This window comes from Fukomys damarensis, unplaced genomic scaffold (genome assembly GCF_012274545.1).
Source record: "Fukomys damarensis isolate Sample0158 unplaced genomic scaffold, DMR_v1.0_HiC HiC_scaffold_1, whole genome shotgun sequence".
In the NCBI taxonomy this organism is placed as follows: domain Eukaryota; kingdom Metazoa; phylum Chordata; class Mammalia; order Rodentia; family Bathyergidae; genus Fukomys; species Fukomys damarensis.
This window is the reverse complement of record NW_022900913.1, coordinates 26,390,686-26,404,891: the sequence shown is the minus strand read 5'-3', so window position 1 is coordinate 26,404,891 and position 14,206 is coordinate 26,390,686. Positions and strand designations below refer to the sequence as shown.

Here is a 14,206-nt window from a genome sequence, read left to right as displayed (position 1 = left end):
CGGTGAAATAAAAGAACCCCGAAAGGGCGGTGACAGCACCGAGCTCTCCCCGGCAATGCCGGCACCCTAGCTAGGGCTGGGAGACCATCAAAGGCTCCTAGCAGTCTCCTGGAGCCAGAGACTCCAGGAACCCGAGTGCGCAGACTCCTCGACCGCGCGCATGCGCAGGGGGGGGCGCCCGCCGAGCGGTGGGCGGGATGTAGGGCTAAGGGAGCGCTCCCGGCGGGTCCTCTTTGGGTCCCGGCTTAGCTAGATCGCGCCTTTACTTTTCTTTCAGGGCTGAGATGGCGCTACTGGGCATCAGAGTCGTGGAGCTGGCCGGCCTGGCCCCAGGTCCCTTCTGCGGGATGGTCCTCGCCGACTTCGGGGCACAGGTGGCGCGCGTAGCGCTCGCTGGTGCTCAACCTGAAGCGGCCTGAGGGCGCGGCCGTGCTGCGGCGCTTGTGTGCACGCGCGGATGTGCTGCTGGAGCCCTTCCGTGGCGGTGAGCCTGGGACCCCAGGACCGACGGGGAGGTCCCCGCCCTTCTTCATCATTCGCCCTTTGCCACGATCTGCTGAAACTTGGATTCTAGATAACTGCTACTGCCATTTCTCCTTTTGCTTCTTTGACTCCTCTAGTTCCTTTTTAATTTTTTCCTAAGCACCTTTCTGCTTGTCATAACTTAAGGATCTAATGAAAGCTGTAGATTCTCTTCCCAGAAATATGCATATAGGTACAAGGTTATTTAGATGCTCAGGGTAGTGGTGTCTAAAGCCACCCACGGCCAGGCTGACCCTTCCTGCCTTAGATGCTGGTATTCCTAAGTCCCAGTTCCAGCTCATTTGTTTATTTTGTACTCTGCTTCCTGGAGCTATCTTACATCCCCGGTGTTTTCATCCTTTATACATAAAAGTTGCCCCGATCTGTAACTGTACTCACTTTTGGAGCACACGTTTCAGTCCTGCATTCCCACCCCTACTGCTCCAAATCCCAAACAGAACCTTTCCCATTTCTTTTTAAAATGACATTACCTCCTTCTGTATAATTTATCCCAGTGAATGGAATCAGTATCTAGCTGCCTGAATCAGAAAGTTGAACTTTGTCCTTGACTCCAATCTTTCATCATACCTGCTTTCATTGATCTTTAATGTTTTCCCTCTGTACTGGTGTGAGAGCCTTTTAAAAACAGTGTAATCTATTTGCAGACATCTGTCAGAGTAGTCTTACTAAAGTACAAGCCCAAAGTATTGTTTGGTAGAAAGTTATTAAATGGAGAATGTCTACAGGGCACCAAGAATATTTAAATGTAATGACTCATTTAGCTCTTAGCAGTCATAGCTGAGGATTGTGGCAATAACATCAGTTTTATAACGTGCCATTTAAAGATAAGAATGGGTCGACATAATTAAATAATTTGATGTAATTAGGAGAATAGAGGTGTAAAAATATATATAGCCAATAGGTGAGGGGTTATGGTTTATGATTAGGATTAATTAGGGTTTGGGATTCAATTATATCCTGAGAAAGATGAGGCTTAAACAGCAATTTTATTGTGTAACCTTTATGACATTTATTCCCAGTTAACTTTAGTTGCCAGTTACCTGGGTTTTGTGCAGTAGGTATCATACTTGTTGACTGTTTCCAATTATTATCCTGGAGCTGCTCTTTCCATAGAAGTTTATGAATGATCTTTTGGGGCTAATGGAGAAAGCATTCTGCGAACCCTGCAGGAGGAGTGCCTGACCTGGTGGGGAAGATAAATGTGTCCATATACTCTGTCATCGTGAAGCAGGAGGTAGTAGGCATTGATGCAGGTGAGAAAAGAGGAAAATGGGGATCATGCTCAGGTGATTGAGTAGATTTAGATATGCCTAGAGGAAATAGAGAAGTGACAGAGGAAATATCATACTGGGTGAGAACCCACACATTCCAGAAATGGTATCCTTTTCTGGGTCCTTTACTACTGGATACATGTTGCAAGCTATAAGCTAAATAAGAATCAGAGGGAGATTCTCCAAAGAATAATGATATTTACTTAGGAATAGCAGAGCATTTCCACATTCCCCTAGTCAACTATAAGCTTAAAGAAGTTGAGGCAAGGGAACTTTTTAAAGGAGGGGTAGATTTCTTAAAATATTATGAAATAATAATCTTTGGCGGCAAGGATTAACAAAAGGGTAGCAGTGGTCAAAGTTTGAACAGACAGTTGTTGGGCAGGTGTCCTCATGGAAGTTTTCTGTAAAGTTGCCTTTGCCTTTGTATAGGTGGTGGTTCTGGTAAAGTCATCTGCGAGTTGTTTTAGTTAGCAGGTGTTGTGTTAGATTTCCATCACTGTGAATATATCAAACTTATAGGAGTAAAGACTTATTTTAGCTCATAGTTTCAGAGATTTCAGTCCTTAGAGGACTCCATTGATTTTAGGCCTGTGCATGGCAGAAGCATAATGGTAGAAGAAAAGCTGCTTACTTTGTGGCAGCCAGAAAGGAGAGAGAAAGACAGACCAGAGTGGAAGGGGCTGAGGACATAGTTCCTAACTAAGGTTACACCCCTATCACCTACTCCCTTCAATTAGATCCTACCCCCTAAGTTTCTGTCACCTCCCAATAATACCATCAAATTATGAGTCCATGAATGGATAATCCACTAGGAAATTAGATCCCTCCTAATCTAGTTACCTTGTGGAAGCCCTATCTTTGAAAATATGAGCATTTTGAGGGGCATTTTATATCTAAACCGTACCAGATATAAATGCAAGAAGTCATCTTTATAACTTCCCAGCTTTATTTGCTTTTGATTAGGGCTTGATAAAAGTGATTTTTAATTTTGGTAACTTTCACAAAGTTTATTCCAAATGTATAAGTGTTACATACCTCCAAGAGTACCTTTTAAGTTGCCTTCATAGAAGGGATCATCCCCATACTCAATTCATGCTCTAAAAAAATGATTTATTTTTTTCTTAAGGTATCATGGAGAAACTTCAGCTTGGGCCAGACCTTCTGCTGCAGGAAAATCCAAGGCTTATCTATGCCAGGTTGAGTGGATTTGGCCAGTCAGGAAGCTTCTCCCAAGTAGCTGGCCATGACATCAACTATCTGGCTTTGTCAGGTGTGTTAAAAATAGTTTTTTCTGCATTTTTAATCTGTTCCCAGTCAAGGTGCACAGTTATGTTGATTAACGGGCATTTTTAAAGGTGAAGTTTGAGTATCATTATCAATGAGAAAAGTATGGGTTGGTTTGGATTTGCAGAACAAACATTTTTAAGCTTTTTTTCCCTCTTCTGAGCACATTTGAGGTATATATCCTCATTGGTAACATTTACTCATATATCTTTGGCATCAAGTCTTAGATGAGCCTCTACAAGGAAGAGATGTGGTAGAAGTAGAGATGATCACTCCACAGTGTGAAAACATTGACATAATTTGAGTCTGACACCCAGTCATGGAGAATCATTGCCTGAGTCACCACTTTATACTTCTGTGAATACTAGAAAAGGCCCATGATTTCTAGGTCCTGCTATCACTCTATTAGAATTCTTTACTATGAGAACATGTCTTAGAATGGGACTAAACTGACCAAAGGAATTGTCAGGTTTTTTGTGAGTACATGTTTAAAAGTTGAGGAAAAAAGTAAAGATGAAATTCATTTTCACATCAATTTAAAATTTATTTCCTTTCTTGTGTATAATTAATTATTCTATCTCTAATTAGACTGAGAATGAATGATATGTTTTAAAAAATAAATTATGATAATAATTTTCCCTCAATCTCAGCAAGTGAAACCTTAATAATAAAATTTTGAAAATGTCCATTGGGATAAAGTTTCAGAATGAAGAAAACCAACAAAACACAGGGCCTCTGTTTCAGGAAAGCTAGTTTATAAGTAGGCTGAATGAATTCATGTTTGAAAAAGCATCATGTACTAGTTTTCATGAGGTACATGGCTACAGATTACTTATTTCTCTGAGTTGTTCATACATTTATTTAAAGGAGACATTGGCTTTGTTTTTAATGCTGTAGGTGTTCTGTCAAATATTGGCAGATGTGGTGAGAATCCATATCCTCCGCTGAATCTGCTGGCTGACTTTGCTGGTGGTGGCCTCATGTGCACATTGGGCATTCTGGTGGCTCTTGTGGAACGCATGCGCTCTGGCAAAGGTCAAGTCATTGATGCAAACATGGTGAGAATGAACAGAGGGGAATGTTCAACCTGCCACTTGTGTCTAAGTGTGATATATAACTACCTCAAATCTTTTTCTGAGTGAGATAAGTGAAATTTAATGTTTGACCCCAAGTCGCCAAGAATATCCTTTGCTGTAAAATGGCCTCATATCCTTCATAGGTGTCAGAATGCCATATTTTAATCATATGCAGAGTCAGTTCTCATGTCTTTGTGACTCACCTCAATCCTATGTTGTATTTCAACAATTTTACTCAAGTTGTCCTTTGTGCTTCACATAAATTTTCAAGTGCTTTTCATTTAAAACTGAGTTTAAGAAATCTTTCCCAGCAGGTAGAGAAGATTCTTAAGGATGCTAAGTAGAATAGGCCTTTCTGTCTACACCTTCCTGCTGCTTTTGGGAGGGGATCCTCCAATATAATGCTGCTCTTTGTGGTCACCTTTGAACATATGCCTCACACTCTACTGGGCACTTTTCCTGTATACTTCCAGTCCTCAAAAACACTTTAATTTGCAATATTGTCATCCCCCTTACTTGTGGGGAATATGTTCCAAGACTCCTAATGTTGCCTAAAACTGCAGCTAATACCAAACCTCATATATTCCATACTTTTTCTATACGTAAACCTGTGCCTGAGGTAAAGTTTAATTTATAAATTAAACACAGTCTTAGATGAACAAAATAAATAATAAAATAGAACAATTATAATGACACATGATTATGAAGGTTATTTAAAACAGTAATTATTTTTATTTTTGGAGTTTTCCTGTTAAAATTTTTATCTTATTTTATTTAGTTAGTAAGTTTTTTGAGATAGTGTCTCACCATGTATCCTGGGCTGGCCTTGAGCTAGTGGCAATCCTCCCCTCAGCCTCCTGAGTTCTAGGATTACAGGCATACACCACCATTCCTAGCTAGTTAAAATTTTAAGACTTCAGTTGACACCGATGACTGTAAGAATAAAAAATGGAAGCATGGATGGGGGGGCAACTCTACATTGTTACAAGGTTTAGACATTTTTCCAAGGTTGCAGAGTGAGTCCAGTCAGGCCCCATCAAGTTTTCATTTTCTTAAATCTTTGGATGTGGAATGGATAATGGATCCCAGGGACATAAGATTGGAGACAGAGAAACCACTTACTGGGTTATTGCTGTGGGATGAGGGCTGGAACTGAAGTATGGATGTTACAGTATGTGTGGATTTAAAGGTTATTGTAGATGTAAAACTTTTAAGATAGATTGGCAGAGATGGAGGAGGGAAGGAATAAAGGATGGCTCCTGTATTTCTGGCTTGGATGATCTAGTAGATGGCATTGTCAGCACTCTGGGAGAAGGCTGCTGAAGGACAAGGCAGTGTGGAGCATTGGTCAGGAACACAGACTCAGCTGCTGACTTCCTCTATCTCAGCTCTGCCCTGCTAACTCTGTGATCTTGGGAAGGTCACTTAACCTCTCTCTGTCTGTTTTCTCTGTAAAATGGAGGTAATAATATTTCAATTTCACAGCATTATTAGAGAATAAATGAGTTCATACATTGTTCAGTCTATAGTGCCCTGTACAAAGTAATCATTCTAAAAGTTTGTGACTGTGATTGTTTCTTTCCTAGAAAAGAGGAATTCAGTTTTGCTCATTTCAAGTCTGAAGTGGCTTTGCCATATCCAGTTGGAATACTTGAGTATTGAAAGAGATTTTTTTACTCACTTTGGAATAATCTGGGAGTCAAGTGAAATTCTGTAGTCCCCTGGGGAGGAGACAGAACACCAGCTTGTAAGGAGTGACTGGGTAGAAGAGAAGCAAGGTCGAGGTCTGCAGGTGGCAAGGGCAGGTGGGAGGGTTGGAGAAGCAGAAGGGAGTGTTGTCATGGTAACCAAGGAAAGCATATCAACAGAAAGGTAATGGCTGAAGGCTCAAATGGCAGTTGACACTTAGATTTAAGTACTAAACACTTGATTAGATCACTGGTGACTTCTTTGCAAAATCCATCTCCCTCTGGAATCTCCTCATCTCTAAGGCCTTGGCCCCTCTTCCTTTTCCTCACAGGTAAACTGTACCCAGTCCTGTTTTTTTTTAATCTTGTCTTGTGATACCATCATGGAGCACTGCTCACATTGTCCTCTATGGCCCTCTCTGAGGTATATTTCAGTAGCAGCAGTGCAGAATTTATCTTTTATCACCAGCTCCTGGCTCTGTGATGGCGCTGCCACATGATGAATAGTAGCATCACTTTGGCACTCACACCTAGTGCAGAGCCTGGTGGCTTCTGTATGGCTCCACTTCTCTCAGCCAGAAAACTTGCTAAGTGAGATAGACTCACTCATTTGGCAACTTCAAGGTGCTAGTGGTCAACTACCTTCTTCTGTTGTAGCAGCTGAAAGGATCTGAAGCACCACCCAAGAAGACTTAACTTCAAAGCCTGGGCTTTCCATAGTTTTCCTCTACTGCCTACTGAGGGTAACGTCCCTGCTGTCTGAAAGGAATCAACTGAAAACAAACCTGGGGCTCTGGAAGTTTTAAGATATATAAAATTAATAATTTATAATTTATAATAATATATAAAATTATAAATATAAAATTAAATATTTACTTTACAAGAATTAAATGACTTACTAAACACATGCTATTGAAATATTTATGACTTGGATGCCCAAGGATGGTCTGCTCAGGTGTATAGGCAATTGGGTTGTATACTTTATTTTGCCTCCTTTACTGAGAAGCTGCTGTTGTTTGCTGAAAGCAGCCTGTTTGCTTTGTCCCATTTGTTTGTGAAAAACTCTCTTAAGTCAGGCCTGACAAGAAGATAGGCATTTTTGTGTGACTGTTTAAACAAACCTAAAAAGACTGCTTTTATATTTGAATTACCTGTGTTAATACTGTGCTCTGCTTCCTCAAAGGTGGAAGGAACAGCCTATCTAAGTTCTTTCATATGGAAAACTCAAATAATGGGTCTGTGGAGCAACCCTCGAGGACAGAACCTTTTAGATGGTGGGGCACCTTTCTACACAACTTACAGGACAGCAGATGGGGAGTTCATGGCTGTTGGAGCACTGGAACCCCAGTTCTACCAGTCGCTGATCGAAGGTAACTGACCATCACATGCTTCCTCTCTTCTCTTTTGCTATGGGTGTTCCTTATTTCTACATATATGAATTATTTGTGGTGTTGGAGATTGAACCCAGAGCTTTGCACATGTCAGGTGAGCACTTTACCACCAGCTAAAACCCCAGCTTACATGTCTGACTTTCTATTAACCTAACAATAACCATCAATGTATTTTGAGGTATTGTTCCTATCTTTTATATAGATGAGTAATTTTACTAGTCTATAAAATAACTCAGATATATTCATTGCTTTTACATGTTCATTACATAATTCAGATACAGTTGGGAAAACTATAGAGCAAAAGAATGGGTTGTCTGGATCATATTGGGTGCCTTCTCAAAATTAAACTAAATGTATGGGGAGAAAGGTGGTTGTGTGGGAGTGCAGACTGGTGCAACCACTATGGAAATCAATATGGAGATACCTCAAAGAGCTGGGACTAGAGGTTCCATTTGACCCAGCCATCCCTCTGCTGGGTATCTTTCCAAAAGAAGTAAAAGAATCATACCACAGTGATATATGTACACCTATGTTTACAGCAGCACAGTTTGTGATAGCTAAAACATGGAAACAGCCCATTTGCCCATCAACTGGAGACTGGATAAAGAAGATTTTTTTAATAAAATGGAGTACTACTCAGCCATAAAGAATGAGAAATTAGAGTCATTCATAGGAAAGTGGATACATATTAAGGATATACTCCTAAGTGAAATAAATAAGTCACACATGTGTAAACACCAAATACTTTCTCTGGTGTGAAAAACTATAATAGTACATAAGATCCTAATAAGATAATTGACAGTGTGAAATAGGAAGAAAAGGGCTAAAGGTGTAGGGAAAGTGGGAAGGGGTAGGGAAAGGTAATGAGGGAAAAGAAAAAAAATGTGAGAAAATGAAAAGATGGAAATAAAGTGTTTGTAAATGGGGAGGGGAGGAGGGGGTGAAGGGAGGGCAGGGACAAGGGGAAAAAATGAGAACCAAGACCTGTCATGTAAAGGTACAAGATCCCAATGATGAACGTAACTGTACTGTATACCTAAAATGTACCAATAAACTCAATGAGAAAAAAAAAAGAAACAAAAAACTAAATATAGAGACTTAATTAAAAAGTATGGACTGGATAATGGTGTATGAAAAATCAAATAGTGGGAACAACACACCTTGGATACAGAGCCTTGGACAGCAGGGACACAGCACACTGCAATTTGTACCATAGCACAGCCTTATAAATATATTCATTGTCTATAGAAAATGTAAATATAATTACATAGTTAACTAGTTACATAGTCCTGTCAGTTTTTATTATCATCTTTCACTAGCACTTCTAAAATCTATTCCTTGAAAAATTTTTGTGGTCTTGAGTTCTAATCAATTAATATAACTATAAAGAAATTAAAGCTTTATCAACACATTTTTATTACTCTTGTTTTAGTAAAAATTACATGAAAGTTCAGAAAATTCCCAGTTGTATTGTCTTATGGTAGTATTTTTTCTGAAAGTTGTAATAGTTTCAGCTCTCAGATTCAGGCTCTGATCCATTTTAAATTGATACCTCTGTACAAGGTAAGGTAGGGTTCAACTTCATTGTTTTGTGGCAGTTTTCCAATTTCCCCACACAATTTGTTGAAAAAATGATTCTTTACTCATTGAATGATCTTGAAATCCTTCTTAAAAATCAATTGACCATAAATGTAAGGGTTTAGTTTGGGACTTTCATTTCCATTTCATTGATCTGAAGGTCTGTTTTTTATTTCAGTAAGTACATTATCTGGATTGCTATAACTTTGTAGTATGTTTGCAATTGGGAAGTGTAAGCTCCCTAACTGTATTTTACTCAGTATTATTTTGGCTATTTATATTCCCTTGAATTTCTATATCAATTTTTATTTTGTTTTGTTTTGTTTTTTGATACCGGGGATGGAACTTGGGATCTTGCACTTGTGAGGTAGGCAGCGGAATCACTGCCTCACAAGTGCAAGGTCCCAAGAGCCTTCTTGTACACAAATAACAGACTCAATGAGAGTAAAATTAAGGAAACAATCCCTTTCACAGTAGCATACAAAAAAATGAAATATCTAGGAATTAATCTAACAAATGAAGCAAAAGACCTCTACATTGAGAACTACAACACTCTAAAAAAAGAGATTGAAGAGAGTATAGGAGAATTGAAAAAGAAAATGGAAAGACATTCCTTGTTCCTGGGTAGGAAGAACCAATATAATGAAAATGGCCACACTTCCAAAACTCCTATACAGATTCAGTTCAATCTGTATTGAAATTCCAATAGTATATTTCACAGAACTACAGAAAACAATCCAAACATTCATTTGGAATCAGAAGAGACCTAGAATAGCAAAAGCCATTCTAGGCAATAAAGACAAGATAGGGGGTATCACAATCCTCAACTTGAAACTATACTACAAAGCCACTGTGATTAAAAACAGCATGATACCAGCAAAGAAACAGACTCAAGGATCAGAGAAATGGATTAGAAGATGGAGAAACAACTCCTGATATACTCAGTTACCTCATCTTTGACAAAAGAGCCAACCATTCTCACTGGAGGAAAGCTAGCCTCTTTAATATATGGTGTTGGAAAAACTGGATTTCAACTTGTCAGAGATTAAAACTAGACCCCTATCTTTCACCATGCACTAAACTCAAACTCAAGTGGATTAAAGATCTAAATATTAAAATAGAAACACTAAACTTGCTGGAAGATAAGTTAGGTAAAACTCTTGAAGACCTTGGCATAGGAAAAGACTTTATGAACAAATCCTCAGTAGCACTGGAACTACCAAAAAGAATCAACAACTGGCATCTCATCTTTTTATAAAGCTTCTGAACTGCAAGGGAAATCACCAATAGAGCTAACAGACAACCTACAAAAAAATTTTTACCAGTTGTTCCTCAGAAAAATGTCTACTATCTAGAATATATAAAGAACTCAAAAAAATGAGGCTCCCCAAATATAAAGACCCACTTTAAAAAAGGGCATCTGAAACAAACATATTTATCAGACAAAGAAATAAAAGCAGCAAATAAACATATGAAAAATGTTAGGGTTGGGGATTTAGCTCAGTGGTAACACTGTCTGCCTTGCTAGCACAAGGACCTGAGTTCGATCCCTGTTACCAAAAAAAGAAAAAAGAAAAGAAAAATAGTCATCATCAGTGGTCATTCAAGAGATCCAGGTGAAACCAACACTGAGATTCCACCTCACCCCAGAAGGAATGGCTGCTATTAAGAAATCAACCAGTAACAAATGCTGGCAGGGTTGTGGGAAGAAAGGAACCCTTCTCTGTTGTTGGTGGGAGTGCAGACTGGTGCAACCACTGTGGAAATCAATATAGAGTACCTCAAACACATAGGATTAGAAAAACAAACAAACAAACAAAACCCAAATAGGATTAGAAGTTCCATTTGACCCAGTTATCCCTCTGCTGGGTATCTTCCCAAAAGAATTAAAAGGATCCTGCCACAGTGATATATACTCACCCATGTTTATAGTGGCACAGTTTGTAATAGATAAAACTTGGGAAGCCCAATTGCCCATCAACTGGAGATTGGATAAAGAAGATGTATTTTTTTAATGGAGTACTACTCAGCTATAAAGAACGAGAAACTAGAGTCATTTATAGCTAAGTAGGTGCACATTGAGGCCATACTCTTAAGTGAAATTAATCAGACGTGTAAATACTGAATAGTTTTTCTGGTGCGAAAAGCTAAAAGTGTAAATGAGGATCAGAATGTATAATTGATATTGTGTAATAGGAAGAAAGGATCTAAAGGACTAGGGGAAGTGGGAGGGGTAGGGGAAAGGTAAGAAGGGAAAAGAAAAAATAGAAAAGAAAAATGTAAACAAAGTCTTTGTAAATAGGGAAAGGTGGAGGGGGTGAAGTGAGGGCAGGGGAATGGGGAAAAAATAAGAACCAAGATACATCATGTAAAGGTACAAGACACCAATGATGAATGTAACTGTATTGTATACCTCAAATGTACCAATAAACTTAATTTAAAAACCCTGTATTTCTTGGTTAAATTTCTTCTAAAACATATTATTCTTTTGATGTTCCCTCCCTTCTCTCCTACAGTTTTAATGACTTTGGCATCTTAAGAGCAACTTACAATTAGTCATTGATGTACAACAAGACAGGAAAAGAAAGATGGTAGAAGTGAGAATAACTTGTTAATTAAGCTGGCTAATCATACACAAAATATTATGCATAAGGAAAAGGACCCTTCATTACATTTGTATTCTTAACCATGCATGTTATTAAAGCATTTTGTATGAGGGAAGAAAAGTGACATTTACACCAAACCCCAAGAAAATGGCTCTTTGGATATACAGATGTGCTTCTTCACTTGTCATGGGGTTACAGCTAAATAAGCCTATTGTTGAAAATATTAAAAGTTGAAAATGTATTTAATACACATAACTTACTGAACAATTTAGCCTAGCCTATCTTAAATATGCTCAGGATACTTATACTAGACTATAGTTGGGCAAAATCATATAACAGCATGTTTTATAATAAAGTGTTAAGTATTTCATGTAATTTATTGAATTCTCTACTGACATTGAAAAACAATACATAGTCATATGGATGTGCTTTCAAACTATGGTAAAGTATAAAAGTCTTAGTCTTTGGCTATCTTACAGGTTCTCTGTTCCTTGTATAAGGCTCCCACAAGCTCTCATTTTACTTCTGTAAACAGAAATGAATATCATTTATAAAAGGACAATCCTGAATTTAATCCTTGCTGGATGTAGTGGCACACATCTGTAATCCCAGCACTTGGGAAGCTGAGGCAGGAGTTCGAGACCAGCCTGGGCTACACAGTGAACTCCAAAGTAGTCTGTTTGTTTGTTTTTGGTACCAGCTATCGAACCACTGAGCTAAATCCCCAGCCTGACAGAGCAGTCTGAACTACATGTGAGACCCTGTCTCAAAAAACAAAACAACAACAAAAAATTCACTGAATTTAATCCTTAATTTAATTTGAATTGTACTTTCATAGGACTTGAATTATTTTAATTCAAAAGACAGATAACATCCTAAGGAAATTTCTTTTTGAAAACTACACAAAGGGAAAAAATCAATTTCTGGACACTAAACCTGAAAAACAGATGACTTTTAATGAAGTGTCAGTAATAAACTCTTGTCAGGGATTATATTGTTCTGAGTTCTGTTACCCATACAATCCCTCCGAGCTCTAGCCATTGGCTCCAACTTTAAACTACTTTGAATTTCTTCTTTTAACTTATTTGAGAAACCTTACAGAACATCTTACTTAGCGTAATATGATAGCCTCAAAATTCATTTTTATTAATTATAATCATATTACCCAGTAATTTAAGAAATTGTGCTTTTCCCACAGGACTTGGGCTGAAGTCTAATGAACTTCCCAACCAGATGAGCCAGGCTGATTGGCCAGAAATGAAGAAAAAATTCGCAGATGTCTTTGCCACAAAGACCAAGGCAGAGTGGTGCCAGATCTTTGATGGCACAGATGCTTGCGTGACCCCCGTGCTGACGCTGGAAGAGGCTGCACACCATCATCACAACAGAGAAAGGGGCTCGTTCTTCACTGATGAGGACCAGCGTGTGAGCCCTCGCCCTGCGCCTCTGCTGTTGAGCACCCCAGCCATCCCTTCTGCCCAAAGGGACCCATTCATAGGAGAGCACACTGACGAGATACTTAAAGAATTTGGGTTTAACCAGGAAGAGATTGGTGAGCTGTACTCAGAGGGAATCATTGAAAGTAGTAAGACAAAATGCAAACTCTGACTTCTAGCCTCACAGCTCCAGTGAATTTGGGTGTTTTCACAATGGAGAATAATTCAGAAAGTGGGATACATGGAAATGTGAAAGAACAGCAATGAAGTGATCTAACTATCCTAATCATGAAACAACTAATGGCTGATTACACAGTAATTGCATTCTGAAAATGATTATCACTAGAGAATCTGATTGAGGAATTTTTTATCTTTTGGCAGTATTTTTTGTTTTCCAGTTAACTTGATAAAATATATTTATTGACCTTAAAATGCTTTATACCTATACTATATTTTAAATGAATCAAGTATTTGTAGTAAATAAATATGCTGTGCTTTTAAGTTTATTAAAAGTTTTCATGAAAGCCCTTTTATTTAAATGGCATTTTCTGATAGAGTAAATATTTTTGGCTGTATCATTCACCAAAATGAATGACCTTAGACAATACTGCCCCCTTTTATATTCACGCATATCAGTTGTAAAGATTAATGATAATTCATTTTGGCATTTGCACATGCACATAAGATACTTGGATTATTTTCATCTGTCCCCCTCTTTTCCCTTCAATGCTCATCTCATTTCATTCCTCTTCTCTAATAGTCCTTCTACCTTCATAACATCTGTTTCTCTTCTTGTTTTGTTTAGATTCTACTTATGAGAAGAAATATGTAATATTTGTTTTGTCCTTCCAAATCTAGTTTATTTCACCTAACAGGGTAACTTCCAATCCATCTGTATTTGTGCAAATGACACGATTTTGTTCGTGTTAATGGCGGAGTCACAGTCCACTGTGTGTATGTATCACATTTTTAACTCATTCATTGGTTGATGACCACTTACGCTAATCTTATAGTCTAACTTTTTTGATTTGGGCTGCAATATACATGGGCACTCAGCTGCCTCTTATAGCATGTTGATGAATTCCTAGTGAATGTCCTAATTTACATTCTTACCAACAGTATAGATGGATTCCTTTTCCCCTGTATCCTTGCCAACATTTATTTCTTTTTGTATTCTTTAGTGATAGCCATTCTGACTGGTGTGAGGTAGAATCTCATTGTAGTTTAATTACCATTTCTCTAAATGCTAAAGATGTTGAACATTGTTTCATATACTTATTGCCCATTTATACTTCTTTGAGAGGTGTCAGTCCATTTGCTCTAATTTTTG

General features: G+C 38.3%; 1 protein-coding gene across 1 annotated transcript; it reads left to right on the top strand.

Annotated features, from left to right (window-relative positions):
* Positions 1 to 178: 178 nt before the first annotated feature.
* Positions 179 to 13,282, top strand: Amacr (alpha-methylacyl-CoA racemase). Its single transcript, XM_010605429.3, is given in 6 exon segments — positions 179 to 385; positions 387 to 484; positions 2,944 to 3,087; positions 3,999 to 4,159; positions 7,049 to 7,235; positions 12,639 to 13,282. Coding segments are annotated over 6 exon segments (1,101 nt in total). The 5' UTR covers positions 179 to 284; the 3' UTR covers positions 13,049 to 13,282.
* The last annotated feature ends 924 nt before the right edge of the window (positions 13,283 to 14,206 follow it).